The 18,124-nt window shown below is 35.7% G+C and overlaps 3 protein-coding genes across 3 annotated transcripts in view; 2 read left to right on the top strand and 1 right to left on the bottom strand.

The window, feature by feature from the left end:
• Nucleotides 1-18,124, bottom strand: part of Gprk2 (G protein-coupled receptor kinase 2) — a 71,322-nt gene that overhangs the window by 40,346 nt on the left and 12,852 nt on the right. The gene's annotated exons all lie outside the window — the stretch shown is intronic.
• On the top strand, nt 977-6,967 carry Boss (G protein coupled receptor bride of sevenless). The gene is made up of 8 exons (XM_072902892.1): nt 977-1,376; nt 1,778-1,906; nt 2,463-2,960; nt 3,760-4,278; nt 4,706-5,194; nt 5,465-5,793; nt 6,016-6,240; nt 6,495-6,967. The coding sequence occupies exons 1-8, from the start codon at nt 1,244-1,246 to the stop codon at nt 6,792-6,794; spliced, it is 2,622 nt and encodes an 873-aa protein (XP_072758993.1). The 5' UTR covers nt 977-1,243; the 3' UTR covers nt 6,795-6,967.
• Nucleotides 8,240-11,969, top strand: LOC140671638 (synaptic vesicular amine transporter). Its single transcript, XM_072903105.1, has 8 exons — nt 8,240-8,797; nt 8,862-9,071; nt 9,367-9,633; nt 9,735-9,775; nt 9,914-10,060; nt 10,387-10,708; nt 10,885-11,104; nt 11,346-11,969. The coding sequence occupies exons 1-7, from the start codon at nt 8,704-8,706 to the stop codon at nt 11,100-11,102; spliced, it is 1,299 nt and encodes a 432-aa protein (XP_072759206.1). The 5' UTR covers nt 8,240-8,703; the 3' UTR covers nt 11,103-11,104; nt 11,346-11,969.

Here is an 18,124-nt window from a genome sequence, read left to right as displayed (position 1 = left end):
CAATAATAATGAAATTAAGTAACAAGAAAATTAAACTTAGTAAATTTCATCTTGAAATTTACTTCTACTTTTTTTCACGCGTGCTTCGCATCTCAAAAGAAGCCGACTGTCAATTATACGTCGCGTCAAACGGCAACGTGACCGATCACATAATTCGTTTAAAAAAATATAGGAATAGTCCGACAAGGGTACGGCTTCCGTCGACTTCGCACAGTGTCGCAGCGACTTTTATTCCGCGCGTTGTGGAAAAAAAAATCGCGTGACGATCTCTTGCGTGACGACCTTCACCCGGAGACCAAAATTGTTTGGGGAAAAATTTTTCGACAAAAGCGTCGAGAATTATTAATAAAAACGTGTATTCGATTAATGAAATTGTTCGAAACACCGAAACTTCTCAAGGGATGAAACTTTTCAACGATGTCGTTCGAAGGATAATAATTAGTTACAAGTGTCTTGAACAAGAATCGCGTTTACGAGGGATAAAATTTTTCCGAGCGGCAAAATTTTGTCCGAGGGAAGATCGATAACGGACTTAAGACTTCTGGTGCTTTAAATCCGTCATCGAGCGCGAGATCTGACGTTCTCGTAATGATAATCGTAAAAATTGGAACAGCAAAGGTGACAGAGGAGGGGAACGTGTATTACGTACCGATTGTTAAACATCGAAGTGGCGCTTGTCACGCGATTTAATAAATGCCACCAAAATTAATGGCCGGGAGAGCGGATGAGACTTTCGTGAAGAATGCTCTGCGTGCTAAACGACGCTTTGTGATCTGACATGACGTCATTCAGAATCATGATTACTGTCTATATCATAATAATTAATTACACAACTCACAGAATAACGTTAATAAAAAATATAAAGAATAATATAAAAGAAATAAATATCGGATTAATGTGTTGAGTATTTTTTTTTAAATCTTATAGATCGATATAAAATTATTAATATTTTTATTTATCAGTCTAAACGAGAAGATCCTACTAATATAATTAAGTTTAATAGTCTATAAATTCATTGAAAAATCATCTAAATCTAAGAATTTTTAAAACAGTTATTTATAATATGTATTAACTACGCTATTTATATAAATCATATAAGATAAGAGGAATCCATTAATGTACGACAATATAATAATGACTAATGATGATAATAAAACGTGTCAAGTATGAAAGCGAATGTCGAATACATATTCTGCTTGCTGAAATTTATACACAGATTATTTAATTATACTTAAATTAAATAATGACGAATAATATGCTGATCAAAATTTCGTTCTCGTTAAGTATCGTCTTGTTAACTTTGAGCAAGAACGAGCAAATTCTATGCTCTGAAAATAATACGTTATTGGAGACCATGGGTGATGCTATTTTAACCGGTAAGTCGTTAATTAATAAGATTCCAATCAATTTGAGCAGAATCTAAAAATTATTATGCATAATTTATATTTACAATGGAATTAGTCTTCTATTTGCAGCAGATAGCATAATTTTTGAACAATAAGGAATAGTACATATCTAAGTAGAATTTTTAATAAATGGCAAATAATTTTGGCGATTATTTGTGTGCAATGAAAACTATAATTATTTTTTTATAATAAATTCGTGAATCTCACTCTTTAAATTCAAACTGTACATTTTTATACGTGTTATATATTAAAAAAATTTTAAATTTAAAAAAATTTTGTTTAAACGTTTTTTATTTTACTCAAAGAATGATTGAAAAGAAAACTTTCACAATTTTTCTAACTTTTAATGACAATCATTAACATTTGATCAGTCTTTGTGGACGCCAATTACGGACAATATTGCAATATATCGTCATCCAAAGGTCTCCAACAAATCTCAACGGCACTACATGTGGTGCAAACTTTGAACAAATATAATCACATACCAGGAGTGAAATTAGGTAAGTAAACTACATTATTTTGCATTTATTCATAAAAATAAATTATATCAAGCAATAACTAATTAATTGTAATAGTATTGCATATACATGTAAGAGTATGATGTATATAGTAATCTAAAATTATCAGTAATCAATTAAAGTTCATTATATAAAAAATTAATAATAATTATAACATATATGTCTTTTAAATTTTAATAAAAATTTATTAATTTCCGAATGCATTGTTATGATTTTTTTCTCATTTATCTATTCTTTCAATGTAATTGCAACTATTAAAAATTATATTAAATGTTAATGTATATCGAAATTGAATTATAAGAAATATAGTAATATAGTATTCAATTTTATTTATCAAATATACTAGTATTCTTTATAGTATATTTTATAAGTAAAATTGAAATTGAAAAATTTACTATATTTGAGTTATAAAATAATTTCGATATAATATAACGTCAATATAAAATTATGATATAATTTATTCATACATTTTAGAATCATAGTAACTTATGGTACTTTTACAAGTTCTTGTAAATAAATACGTTAACTCTTTATGCAGGAGTAAGAGTACTCGATACATGTCACGACAAGATTATAGTGTTCAAACAAGTCTTGAGAGTGATATTCGAGCAAAATTGCGCGTTGAACTATGAAATGGGTGTACTGGTGCCCTCTCAGTACAGTTCCATGGTGAATTTTTTTCACGATTACGACGATCTGCCGATCGTCACTTATGGGGAAAGGAATTTCACGATGCCCACGATCGATATCTTGGCGCACTATCTGAGCACCAGGTACAAGATCATCGATTTGATCCACGCCAACGTAAATTCAGTTCTCGAGCGTTTCTTGGAAGTCACCAGAGACGTTGGTGTGTGCGTAAAGCGACATGACAAACGCATCGACGATGACAGGAACGAGAACGTCCTGGAAGCGGTGATAGTTGCGATCGGCGAGAGAGATGATATACAACGATGGCTGGGAGAAAGCGAGGACTCGAAGGATATTAGAAGGAAAACGTGGCTCCTGCTGCCGCTCGATAACTCGGATATTGATGGCAAGTAATTTTACGTATCGACAGACGAGACGATAGAGATATTGCAAGCACGAAACAGTTTGATCCTTACACGAATATTTTATAAAGCGAGAGTGTAATATTTCTTCCTTATTTTGTTGGAACGAAAATTTTATTTTCCGACACCTCTATAATTCTACGAGAGTGGCTATCTATTTGTTGTAAATGTAGGAGCCGACCATTGGCTGAATTACAACTGCTACGTTTAAATGTCCGAGTCGGAGATCAGGTTCGTAACAATAGTTACGTTATTCAAGTTTAACCGTAGTAGTTGAGAGTTAAGAGGGCAGTTTCTTGCCGCTAAACTTCTTAGCCTTAGTTTGAACGACCCTTTATTTCCGTCCACAATTATAGCTAAGTCGAGAACAACGAAACGATTAAACTATAATTAAAGTAAACCGATGTTGCTAGAGCAATTAAGTAGATTAATTTGCGTGAATTTGAACTTAGGTGACAAGCAACTTTTAATAAATGAATAAATATACGTCGAAAAAAAAATTTATGTTTTATATAGATCTTTTCTTCCAGAAATTTTTTTTTTTATATTTAATAAAAATTATTATCCTATACTCGAATACTGAAAGTCTAAGCTAAAATTTGAGTATATGAGTTTATCGAATGCATGGTTACGATTTTTTTCTTATTTAGCTTACTCTTTCACAAATGTGATTGAAACCATTAAAAGTAGACTACGTGTTAAATGTTAATGTATATCAGAAATGAAATTATAAGATGATAAATTTCGAAATTAAGAGTCGGCGACGTCTCTTAAACTTTCCAGATCTCATACCACCCGGATCGTACGTCATCAAACCGAAAACATCTGGCTTTGATCTCGATGAATTTTCAAACGTGAACGAACATCTAGAGAAGAACGAAGACTCCATGAACCACTCACCATATCTCCTTGGTATTGGCAAGGCCATTGTTGAATTAATGGATATTCTCCAGGAAGGTCAAAAGAGAAATTGCACTACCGACGATGACGATGACGGGAACCACGAAGAAAACTGCATTATGACACAATTTCGTTCGCAATTGCAGCGGAAAATACGCGATTTTGATGTCTACAAGGCTTTGCAACTGAGGTCGTACTCGGTGAGATACGTGGTTGCAATAAAGACACAGCACGAGCTCGTCGACGTCGCTCTCTACGAGATCGAAGTGTCCGAATTGCGCGTACTTCCAACGAAAATGACGTCCGGAATGCCGGGGCTCTGTCTGGAGGAGCGCGTCGAGAATTGCGAGAATTGCACGAATTTCCAGAAACGATCCAACGAACAAAAAGTTATGACGAAAGGTAAAAATGATGTAAATATAATATGAATTTTTTTAAGCTTTGTACAAAATTCACGAGATGCTCATTTAGCTGTCAGAGAAATATAAAAAATAGACGAGAGAAAAAAATGTAAATTATATGTAACAATCTATAGTAATGTAGGATCTGTAAGATGCTATATGATATCTATTTTTTAAAAATTTTAATAATCATAATTATAGATTAACTGTGCACATTATAGATATTAGATCTCCTGTATACGTTTCATAATTGATTAAAATTTTAATAAATTATGAAAAGTAGGAGATCTAATGTGTCACTTTGATCAATTTCACGCAATATTTAATTATAATTCAGATCTACTTAACATTAGTAGTCGTCAGAAATATTAAATCATGTCTCTAATGTATGTACAGTAAACTTGAAGATTAATCTAATATTCCAACAGACATCATCGGTAAAAACGTCCTGAAGAATAGTGTTTACGTTTCTATTTTCCTAATCGCCGTCGTGTGCGGCACGTTTGCGTGCTGCGTCATCGTGGTCTTCATCGTTCGTCGCTTCGTGACGGGAGAGACTTTAGATGGCAATCCAACCTTCACGATCGTCCTCGTCCTGACCAATATGTTTACCCTGTGGACGGCGTTGCCCTTCTGCATGACGGATGATTATTTCGGCACGGAAAATCTGAATGCTCAAAAAATCCTCCACACCACTCTCGCGTTCGGCTTTACGTTCTCGATCGTGCTCTCGAAAGCATTCTTTCTGGCCTTGTCCAAGAGTGACGTTTTCGTCATTCACATCAACGGATACTTGCATAGTCTCATGGCATTCTTCATGTCCAGCGTGCAAGTTGCTGTGTCTGTCATATTTTTCGTTCTAAACACGAAAAACTCGGCTGTGGTTATCAGAAGTCCTATCTTTATCGCGTTGCTAGGTACGTTTTTTATTGATTTTAAAATATAATAATATATATAATCCTTGAGTCTAAATAAGTCGTGATATTATTCGAAAGATTACAATAAATTCTAAGTTTCTAATAAATTGTATTCTGTTTTTTTTTTTTTTTTAAACTAATTCAATATAATTTGATTTATCTTATTGTTAGTATTTTATATCTTCTTAGATTTTGATATTTTATTTTATTTTATATATTACAAAATAATCTACTAAAATTATTTAAAATCAATCTCTAATATATTTTCAGGCTATGACATATTTCTATTAATTTTATTATTCGTCGCTTCGTGCTTCATCACCAAAATACAACGCAACTATTATGAAGGAAAATGCTTCTTTGGCACATCCATCGGTCTGCTGGTAACATGGATAGTATGGCTGATTTGTTTTCTGCTGATGCAGCCGGAATATCGTGACACAATTGTTTCCTTTGGTATTATTGGTACGGCTTACTCCATAATCCTCGGTATTTTAATACCAAAAATTTATTACATAATCACACATTCACCTAGAAGGAAAGGTCACGAGAAAAGATTCAATTCTATCAATCTACTGACCGATTCGATCATCAAGCAGGTTAAAATATTACACGTTTTTATTAATTTTTGAAAATAATTAATAAAACAAAAAAAATTTATTTCTTATACTTGCGATTAATCATGTGAATTGTCGGCTATCAATTTTATTTTTAATTAAAAACTGAATTAATTTTTTACAGTTAATTATATGTATATAATGCGACAAATTTTAAATAATAATTTATTTTTTATCAGTAATAAAAGAATTCCCACTTTACAGTCACGTTCCTCCTACGACTACGTTCATCCGTTTCAAGAAAATCAGATTTTACAGGTGTCAACAAATTCAGATTATCATGACAATTCAAATCCGAGCTTGAAACATCTCGATCGATGCGAAGATCCATATGTAACCCGTGAAATGTCTGGATATGGTAATTATGGATTTCAGACGGAAATGAAGGAAATTGATGTTGCTCATATCGCGCCACGAATATACGTCGAGGTATGTGTGTATGTATGAATAATCATTAAATTACGGTAATTTAATCGGATATGTATTTTTTTCATAAGTAACTGATAAACAAGATAAAACATTGTTTTCTTATAACATGTTTAAAAATGCGAAATCTCTCTGCGTAAAATATTGAAAAATAATAACTTATACACAATTACATATAATTAATTATTGAGTTATATATAAAAATATTACAAACTTAAATATAGAGAAGAGGTTTTTAAAATCCTGTAAATTTCCAGTCTCTAAAAAATCTTGAAGTAGCATCCAATGACGTTATCTACGCGCAGCCAAGGATCTATAGATCGCAGAGAGTAGTTCTGGGAGAAGAAAGCAACGTAGAAACCATTTGTGATAGAAATAATTCCTCACCTACTCTCAGAATATACAATGAAATTTATCCCATGAGATACGCCAGTCCAACAAATATGATAAGGGAGCAAAGGATCGATGAAGAGGACGAGAACGAGGACGAAGAAAACGAGGAAGACCAAAAGGATCGAAGGGAAAATGAAGATCTCAGCAGAATTACTCGCCTTTGAGATAAATATATTATGTAATAGAGCTAAATTCATTTAATGTTTATCTCGATGCGCTATATGAAAAATTTATACAGATTTATAAATTGTTATAAATTAAATAAATAAATATTTAAATCAGATTTTTTGTTAAATAATTGCGAGACTTAAAAAATTCTAAAAAATTAAAGTTATAAGTAAATAAAGAGTAGGATGTGACTTTTATTATTCATTGAAAGCCTCTCTAATAACTTTAAATCTAAACACTTAAGTTTACAGTAATTATTGATGAGTTTGCTAACCAATTCGACGACGGAAGTTCCTCGTTACATTAAGCGAGGAGAGACATGAGTGGAAAGCTGCGCCGTGTGCGGCGCAGAATCAATTTGGCATGTACCTCAACGCCAAAATTGCATTATGGTCGATCGTAATTTCGCAAGCAGGGCACAGGTGTATGCTCCGCGGGAATATCGATGACGAGATAGCGAGATAGCGGACACACAACAAAGGGACTCGCGAAAATGAAGTTTGCGTTCACCGCAGTGTGACGTATGAGAGAAAAATTTGCCGTTTGGATGAATTATTATACCTTTTTCTATTTTTTTAATGTCAAATATAAAATAATTTGTATTTTGTCTTATAAAGAAATTTGCATATATATTACCCCAACATGTATGTTTCAAGTTTTAATAATAAATTGGATATGTTATACGTAAAATATCAAAATCAATATAAAAAATATGTATACAGATATATATTGATATTGATATTAATATTGATACCATAAAATATATACATACATTTAAAAAATATGTATACATTTTGATTATATAAAATATCCAATTCAATAATATTGGGATTATAATAAAGAAAAAATTAAACTGTTTCACAAATAAATAAAGCTGCAATTAAATAATATTTAGCTTGCATATACATTTTCATTCCATAGAATTTTATTTCAAGAGAAATTTACAATGACTAAGATATAAAAATAATTTGTAATAAATAATTTTAATCTAGAGCAATCGCGTATTTTACGCACATACGTAAAAAAATATATGAAAAAAAAAAAAAAACGTAATTCTCTCGAAAATTCTATCACACGCGCGCAGCCCCTTCACCGATCCTATTGATGACGTTCTTTGACGGTTTACGACCACGTGCGCCATGGTTTATTTCCACATCATGAGACCACCATGAAAACCGCTAAAATCAGACCGGCTGGCGACGACCGATAAGCCACTATAATGGAGATAAATCGAAAAGTGCATCGGTTCGTGAAAGGATGCGCCATCCGGACCAATCTTCGTGTAGCCCCCCATGAAAAAGCTTCTGCGCAAGGACAAGCTTCAAGCGGCTATAAAAGCCCGCACGAGACTCGTCCGCTTTCCAGTCACGTTTAGAGCCTTCTTTCAAGTGACGAAAAAGAAAAAGAAAAGAGAAATACGAGGGGAGCTACTTGAATTACGTGCGCTTATCAGGCCGACAAAAAGAGAGGAAGAGAGAGAGAGAGAGAGAAAGAGAGAGGATCAATCAAGAAAGTTTTTTCGATGTTTGAAAAAGAGATTCGTCCTAAATAGATAGGCTAAAAAATAGACTGCTATAAATATATAGTCTTCTGGAATAACGGAGCCTTATTTGGTTAATTTGTATTTCGATCTTTCTCTTTTCGTAAAATCTATATTCAAAATTTAATAATTATTAAGTCATTAAAAATTGAAATTTTTATTTATATCTTATTCTTTCGCGCTCTTTTAATAATATTATGTGCCAAGGCGAGTCTCTTATTATCGAAAATTGACAGATTACGACACATAAATTTTTCAAAAATCAAAAATAGATCTTTGATTTCTGGTCGAATTTTCCGCCGAAATATAGTGGCTTCTGGTCTTCGATCTCTCTTTGCTCTATCCATCGAGATCGATGATCAAGGATGACGTTGAGCGATCTGAAAAACAATCGCGCGATCATCGTCGTGATAGTCTATCTCAGTCTCCTCCTGGATAATGTCCTGTTGACGGTAGTTGGTAATTAAGATGAAAAAAAGAAAGACGAGTCTCCAGACAATTTGCTGATTCCGACATGTTTCAGTGCCGATTATTCCCGATTACCTGTGCACACTCGACGCGAACACGACCGCGAACGCAGAGAAGGACGAAAACGGTCGGGTGGGATTACTATTAAGCTCGAAGGCTCTGGTCCAATTAATTTTGAATCCTGCCGTGGGCACCCTCACCGGCACTCTGGGCTACGCCAGACCCTTGTTCCTGGGAAATCTGAGCCTCTTGTTGGCTGCTTTACGTAAGTAGCGGACGACACTTTTACTTGCGTCTTCATCCGATGAATAATCGGAGTCTTTTCTCGTTTCTGCTTCAAGCAAGATGTTATCAAAATAAAAGATAAAATTTTAAATTTATTACATCTTAATCGATTCATCAAACGCCATAAGTATTTCTATTAAGTCTTAAGGATTTAATTTATTATGCAGTTATTTTTAATTGTTCGTTTATGTTGTTATCGGTTACTTAAACGTGTAAAAATAGTTAAAAGGCGCAAAATTAACACAAAAAGATTTGTATCTCCGTTGTTATCGCAGTGTTCGCCTTTGGACAAACGTACGAGATATTGTTCTTGGCTCGAAGTGTTCAAGGTATAGCCTCGGCATGTATAGCAGTCTCCGGCATGTCTCTGGTCGCCTCTCAATATTCCAAGGAGGACGAAAGATCCAAAATTATGGGTTTCGTCCTCGGCAGTATCGCTCTGGGTGTTCTCCTGGGTTATCCGATCGGTTCTGTGCTTTACGATCTCGAGGGAAAGATGGCACCTTTCCTATTAGTGTCTTGCTTCATCGTTGTAATAATTTGTAAGTAATTTTCCGAAATTTTATAATTAATAAGAAGATAATTTCTTTATGAGCGAGATTATAATAAACTGTTGATGATGTTGAGTGTGTTAATTTCACAGGTTTGCAAATCTTGATGTTAGACGTTCAAATAGCCGCTGAAGTGAGTATGAGATTTTTATCACTTAATAAAATTCAATAATATTGCCATTACGATATACGCTAAAAATTCAAAATAATGATTTAATCAAAACATATTATTAAATTGTTTCATTATATTTTCCTATTCCGTACATATCAGCCAAACGAGCAACAAAGAGCGTGGATGTATTTATTATCTAATCCACATATCCTCATCATCTCCGGTGCAATCTGGTGTTCGACATCACCGATAGCGATACTAGAGCCTTGTCTGCCCATTTGGCTTCAGACCCACATAAGACCCAAGGTTTGTATAAACAATCACAAAAAAAAAACAATTACATATTATTTTATAAAATATAAAATAAAAATGTGTGGAAAAAAAGTTTTATCAAGCTCGATTAATAAATCATAAATCATCGCGTATAGCTGATACTTTATTACTGTCTACAACATAGTTATTAATATGATCAATGGTTAAGCAACGATTAAAATTAATTAACGTTGACTTGAAATTAAGCGAGGGGAAAGTTGGAATATTAATTAAACCGTTTGATAATTAAAACCGACACCATCGGTTCCATAAATTTTCATAAAAAAGAATATTAACTTTTTAATTAATTTCTTTTGCAGAAATGGCAATTGGGCACAGTATTCATACCAGACAGCGTGGGCTACTTAATCGGGACCAACTTCTTTGGCGTGATAGCATATCGTTACGGGCGCAGTAAAGTGGCGATTCTGGCTGTGTTTGTGGTCGGCGTTAGCGCCATTCTTATCCCGTCAGCCAATACAATGTCGCAATTGATATTCCCGCATCTGGCAATGGGTTTGGGCATCGGCGTCGCCGATGCAGCTCTCGTACCGTTGCTGGCTAGTTTAGTAGACCGAAATGGCAATTACGGACCCGTTTACTCCATTCAACAAGTAGCTGTCAGTTTAGCTTACTCCTTAGGTAGAGTAATATATTAATATGTTTGTCGATTAGAAATAAAACTAAAATAAATAAAGAGAAGAGGCATGATGTGTACAAGGTGTAAAACTGCCTTTACGTGTGCTAGATTCTATTTGTAATTAAAAGCAGAATATTATAAAAAATGTACAATATATAAACCGCAATCTTTTTTCAAGGGCCCATCGTGGGCAGCGAAATGGTCAAAGCTATCGGATTCCCATGGGTAATGCGAGTTGTGGGCATCGTGAACATAGCGTACTGTCCATTGCTGATATATCTCACATTGAAACGGAGAAAGTTGTTGAGCAAGAAAGAAGAAAAGAAGGATTACGATACGTTTCAAAAGTCCATCGTGTCGTACGAAAGATTTCACGATTCCGACGACGATCTTTGACGGTAAATGCGATTTACTCATTTAGCAACAATTATATATCTAAAAAAAGTTTCGTAAATCTTAATACATGTTAAAATTCTATTCTTCGTATTCAAAGTAATTATCGTGTTTATTGCTCATTAACTAATTATTCGCGAGCCATTATTCCCGTTTCAATACAACCGCGTGGCGTTAAATATCGTTAAATCATCTTTTAGACACTTCGAGCTAGCGTCTACTAATGTTATTGTGTTTCCAATTAAGCGGGTCATGCAGAACCGGCTCCTCATCGTAACTAAACCAAGTGAATTATTGATGGAACAGCATCCCCGAGACCGTCATTCGTGATACAGCGACGTTCCTCGGATGGAAGGGTAGGAATCCGCTGAATTCAAGATACAGCGAATACACGAGATGGACAAGAATCGCGCGCTTTCGATAATGAGAAACGACGATCGATCGATCGAACGTCACGCAGTCCTCTGAAAGCTTATTAATGCACTCAATCTACAGCGAAATTGATTTACGTTGCATTAACGGTCTCGCCATCTGCCACAGGCATTGAGACCCGTCATTAGTTTACGTAGATCGTAATAGTACTTCATAAATGCGCGTCTCACGAGTCACTGTGTCCAAAATCGAATGATACGACTCTAAGAATTCAATTCAGGCGCGGAATTTTGACAAATCGAAAAATAAAAAAATTTACTTGCATCTGCAAAAGTATAAAAGACAGTCTACAAAATTTTTACACTTTGAATATTTGAATTTTTTCTGCTTAAGTTTCAAGTATTATTCTGCTGCGATAAAAATTTTACTTGCGCGTGCGAAATTTTTTTGTACAGCAACATTCACGTAAGAGAGAGACAGAGAACATTTTATATAAAATATACACGTACCTATATACATACACACTTTCTTTCTGATGTAAGATTTCTCCAAGGATAATGTAGAATTATTTGTTATAAAATATAAACTTGCTCTTTCGTTTATTGTTATTTATTGTTCGTGAACTTAAACACTGCGCTCTATTGTCAGTATATAAATTGAATTGGATTTTATTTTTCTGATATCGAAAGTACGGAATATTATCCGAACAGCTTAATAATTTTTCGGTTTGTCCGATAAAAGAACGTAAATATTGATCGTTCTAACACATAGATAAATCCCCGTTGTTTTCCTCGAGAAAATCGGAGGCAGTAACATAAATAGAGCAGGGCGGTCGGTGGAATTCTAAACGAGGAACAAGACGCGAGAAGAGACGAAATGGGGCATAACTTTGCGCCCTGGGGTTTATTCGGTGAACAACGCCGATCGTCATTAGCAGGGGTGGTCAATTAATCGCGCTGCCGCCTCCGCCGTTGCCGTGAGGGAAGCCAAATGCGATCCCGCAAACGACGTATGTGCGTATGCACATGAACCTTTCTAAAAATGAAGTGTTCCCCTCCTTGGAAACTTTGTACACTAATTTGTGAGAGAGTATATTAAATTATTAATAACGTAGAATTAATCAATTAATCAATATTGAGTTATTATTACGAAATTGTATATCATTACAACAAGCATTCTCCTTAACGTAATCATTCTCTAGTCCAGAAAAACGAATGTCTATTTCTGTTGTAAAATAGATAATAAAACGGATTAGCAATTTTATTAATAAAAACAATATAAACAAAAATAATTTTCGTGCATCAGACGTTGCGTATCAAAGATTGAGAAGATAATAATTAATGTAATACAATTCTGTCTCTTCTTTCTTAAAGTATGTACATAAGTCATATCTTATTCTTATTTTATCTGCAAATTCACAATCCTTTTCACTTTTGTTGTAACATCAAATTTCCCTTCAAGGATAATAGAAATGTTCATTACAAAATAGATATTTATTTCTCCATTCATTGTTAGTTACTGTTTAAGAGCTGACGCTTTGCTCTGTTTACAATCACACATACACACACATATATATATATATATATATATATATATATATATATATATATATATATACAAAATGTTGATAATAGACATACTTTCCTAATTGACCGAAGAAGTCAAATCCCGTCTGGTTCTCCGAACGTCGCAGCGAGTCAATAATTAAGGCTGGTTAAATTGTACCCTATAGATAGAAAATCGATAGTGTATCGTGTCTGGGCGACTCTAATTCCGCACGAAATAAAACGCGTCAGGCAAAGTGCGTCGCACAGAGTGAGTGCGTCATTAGCAGTGAGATAGGTAAAGAAAACCGTGATAAAAGAAAAACAACCGCAAAGAAAAGTCAACAACTTAAAGGACGAAAAAACGTCACGTATATTTAATGGAGGAGCATGACGATGATCCGGTAATTTTCGTCCGCCTTTGCACGACGAAACGTTGATGGGCCTCGTGACGCAAAACTCGGAGTAACACCGAGATAACGTGGTAAGGTAAATATTGTGAGATATAATCATCGCGTAGACGAGAGACGACGATTTTTTTTCCTGTATAATTTTCTTAATATATATATTATTTGGGACAATTATTTAAATAATAATACGTAGGTAGAATATTTTTTTTTTTTATAAATAATTTGTATACAAAATTCTCTCGTATTTATTATTTGCTTCAAAATTAAATTAAGAGCTATTTCATTTAAAACTATTTTCTCATACGTTTTCTTGCGACGTAAATTCCTATATACATGTATCGTACTCGTTTAACCTTCGCGAACGATGTCTTCATTATCTTTTCCTTCAGTAAAGGAGCCTTTTCAAGCTTTAAACATCCATTCCTCTCTCGCACGCTGCCCCAATTCCGGTCCTCCATCTTTGTATTCGGTGATGTGGCAGAGATTAGTGGCGCGGCGTTGCATGAAAGATCGCGGAGTAAAACCCGCGATAAAGCGTGCCAGAGCCCTCGTCGTCGACCCTGAGCGAAATTTAATGCCCGTCCGTCCTCCGCCCGCGCGACTCTCGACTTTTTTTTTCTCCTCGTCATCACTAACGAGTCATTCAGGGCCCATCAAATCTCGATGGTCCTTCTAGAGTTTTTTTTTCGTCCGGTTATTTTTCTTTCTCTCTCTCTCTCTCTCTCTCTCTCTCTCTCTCTCTCTCTCTCTCTCTCTCTCTCTCTCTCTCTCTCTCTCTCTCTCTCTCCGTTTTCATCTCATTTTCGAAACCATAACCCTGGCGGGAATCCAACGGGACGAGACCTTTCTGCCTTCATTTCTGCGCGATATCGGTGTCCCTGACATTTTGTCCACCTACATCGACTATGTCATATATATGTATTTTACCATGATACGCGACTTCGCAGGTTCGATCGGTCGACACGCACAAATCGAAATTAAAGTCGGAATCTTCCGGATATCAAATTTTCCTCTGGTATCATCGTCAAAGAAAGGCTGAGAAAATACTAAGGAGACACAAGGTGTGTATTATGTTCCATTGTTCCAGATGATTGAATCGTTATTTTGATAGAAACGTCATAATTCATTCCAAAAAATCTTATGTTTTTAGGTATTAAATATAAGAATTTTGTAAGAAAAAAATCGAAAGCTCTTTTACATTTTTATATTATCTTTAATAATAATGAATCTTGTGTCACATCGGTATTTTAAAATTGTTCAAATTAATCAGAATATTTCCTTTTGTTATTACGTAAATGCTTTTTCGTGACTAAAATGTTTCGCTTAAATCTTTATTCTTAAAACGTAACTCGGTTTTAAAAAAAATACAGAAAATATCATATAAGAAAACTTAAATATCTCCTTTTGTTTTCTTACTCAATGAATACATTGATAAAAAGTAATATAGCAAAACGTTTAAATGTCAACGCAAAAATTAATCGTTACTAAACAAGCGCACAGATAGTAAATCTGTGTATTTGCAAAATAAGAGCAATATTAAACCTAAAGTAAAAAAAATGTTGTTTTTTATATTTTTATTCATTTATTCCTCTTGCAATACCACTTGTATTACAAAGTGTTCTCACGCGATATTAAATCTGACTTTTAGATTATAGCGTTGTCACAAAACAAGGACAGAGCTATTTTTTTATTTTAATATTTATAATAATAGTACATATTTTGGTATAACTTTTTTGCAAGCAATAATCAAATTTTGTAAACTTTTGGAAAACGAACACTTTGTCGAGCCTTTCTGTGCTATCTATTGATTTCCATAACGTGACGAAGAGCAATCCAATCCCGTTGCATTAATTCCGTATATTACGTAGAAAATTAGAATCGAAATTAAAATCAAATTATGACAAATTGCGCGGATAATAAAAAGAGGAAAACAAAAACAGACTCGTAATAGCTAAATGACCTCGGTGTGTCTGTTATTCACGAGGACTCGCGCTTTAAATCGGGACAGTCAATCGGCGACATTGTCCTAAAAAGGATCTCGAGAAATGGGAGTACAGAAAAACGTAATTTAGTCTCTCATTTCGTATAAACAGACGTACGATGTAACCGTGTAATAACACATGGATTTCGACGGCGACATTATGTTACACAGATCTCACATAACATCGTCATGTGTAACAAAAACTAAGCTTGTAAAATACAATATTAAAACATCGTTGCATCGAGCTATTTTTGTAAAGAAACGAGCAAAATATGTTACATTACTTGCTATAATTACTTTAAAACCTTTGTGAGGATAAAAATTTTAACTTGCCGATAACAGTAATAATAATATAATAGACGATAAGAGACCAGACTATGCAACAGTGTTTAACTGTGTAATCTTTATTACATTTTATGCAATATTGCTTCAAGAAAGAACACTTGTTTTCGGTTAAGCGTCAGTATTGTATCAACGAAAAAGGATCAGACACCATATATCATGTACAGAGTGTTGGAAAAAGCATTTTTTCATAATTGAATTTTCTGAAAAATGCATAAACAATATCGCTTCCGATAAACTTTGAGAAATCTATAAAATTAAAGTATGTACAAAAGATAAAAAATGTATTTACATTTAAAAACTAAATATGTGTGTATTATTTAAATACATTTAAGTAGGTGTAAAAGATAATTTTAATCTTTTGACACAAGTTCGACAAAAAGTTGATTTGAAATTTCTTTACCAAAGTATTCGATATCGAAAATTATAATGCTTTGGCCGGTGAGTTGCAATTTATTTTTTGCAATTGGAAGAAAGATAAAAGTAGCAACTGCAACGTGAAAAATGTACAAAGCAAAATGCGCGACACACCTTATATATGAAACATTGACGTAATCCGATTTTACTTTCATCTAGTGGACGTACACGTATGTTGCATAATGAAACGTGAAACATTAACGCGAAACGATTGCCAATTAGCATTGATAAGGGTTTACATGTAATACCGGATGATTATTCGATACCAAGAGCGACAAAGACACAATAGTCGTTAGTCAATACAAGTACAAAGAACATACCAATGCTTATTCCGTCGACAATACCGGGACTAATTAAGATTTCGTAATTTGTGAGATTTACTTTTAACGTCGCAATTCGTACCAATTAGACTAGATTTTGAGAATTTCTTTCTATTTTTCTCCGGTTCATATATTTTCAATTGTTTATAATTAAAAAGAAATTCTCATCGAAATATATATCTATCGTAAATAAATGCAAGATGAAATATTGAGCCTAGGAATTTTCTATCGCAAATTGATAAACGAACAACTAACATTCAAGAGACTATTACAGAGGATCTGTACAATTATTACATGGAATATCAAAGGGCATACACGTGTGTAGAGGAGTATCTCATTAATTTTGACACTCGAATATTAATACGCGATATCGTGCAGTAACTGCGGCCACTGCAGTTGAATTTTACAAAAATATATCATTCAAGTGGTCATCATTCCTCGCGTCAATGTTGAAGGGTTGGAATCCAACATACCCGTGTGCGTTAATCGCATTAATAGCGACGCGTAGCGTCGATATGTGTTGAAATATCTCGAAACACGCATTATATAGGCACAGGTGTTCGATTATCGGGGGCTTCCGCGCTCGTTAGCTTCCGCAAAGCGCGCGCGGGTAAGCGAGAAGGAAGCGGGTCGATCGATCGAGCGCGGCATCATCGGCATATCACCGCGCCGGCCGGCGCTCGCGAAATTCCGAAGCCGAAAATCTCTCGCGTGCAGGGCGACAGGGCATGCTGCTTGTCTGGCCTGGCCGTTTGCCTGCTTGCCTGCCTGGGCTGGCTGCCTGCCTGCCTGCTTGCTTGCCTGCCTGCCTGCCTGCTTGCCTGCTTGCCTGCTTGCTTGCTTGCTTGCTTGCTTGCCTGCCCTCCTGCCTGCCTGCCTGCTTGCCTGCCTGCCTGCCTGCCTGCCTGCCTTGTCCGGGATACTCTCTCTCCGCCAGCCGCTATCGATCTTTCCCGGAGGGTTGAGAACACGCGCGAGAGAGAGAAGACATCTCCTCGGTATCCCAGCCGCACGTGCGCGCACACACATACAGCGTACGGAGAGATGTATATACACGCGTATGTACGCGCGCGCGCAGCTTCCCACCTACACCAGCTGGTGGAAGATAAGCGTCCGTGAGCATCCGCGCACACGCGCACATCGAGCGTGGCTACCTTACGAAGACGATAAGCGTGGATGTTGCGGAGAGCTCGCGGAGAATGCCGCGGAGAAGGTAGACTATGTGCCGCGAGTATGTATTACACGCACGACGATAAACATCACGTGTCTCAATAGAGAGATATATAGCCGCGAGTAGACGGACGTCTACTATATTCGCCTAGATAACACTCGGATGCGCGCTCGATGCGACGATAGGACACCCCAAGACGGTCGGCGGACGACGCGCGCGGAGCGGAGAAACCGTGGGAGGCTCGAACGCGTAGCCAGCCGCTCTCCTCCTCGAATACCCGCTACCCGCGTCCGCCTGACCCGAGAGAGCCGAGAGCCGAGAGCCGAGAGCCGAGAGCCGAGAGCCGAGAGCCGAGAGGGAGACTTCAGTAAGCTCGGAGCTTTCGACCGGTACGCACGCCATTCGACGTAGTCGCCGACCGGACCGTCGTGTCGCGTCCCGGCGCGAAAACGCAGCCGTGTCACGCGA

The sequence above is a fragment of the Anoplolepis gracilipes genome, chromosome 12 (assembly GCF_047496725.1).
Source record: "Anoplolepis gracilipes chromosome 12, ASM4749672v1, whole genome shotgun sequence".
In the NCBI taxonomy this organism is placed as follows: Eukaryota; Metazoa; Arthropoda; class Insecta; order Hymenoptera; family Formicidae; genus Anoplolepis; species Anoplolepis gracilipes.
This window is presented reverse-complemented; position numbering and strand designations above follow the sequence as displayed.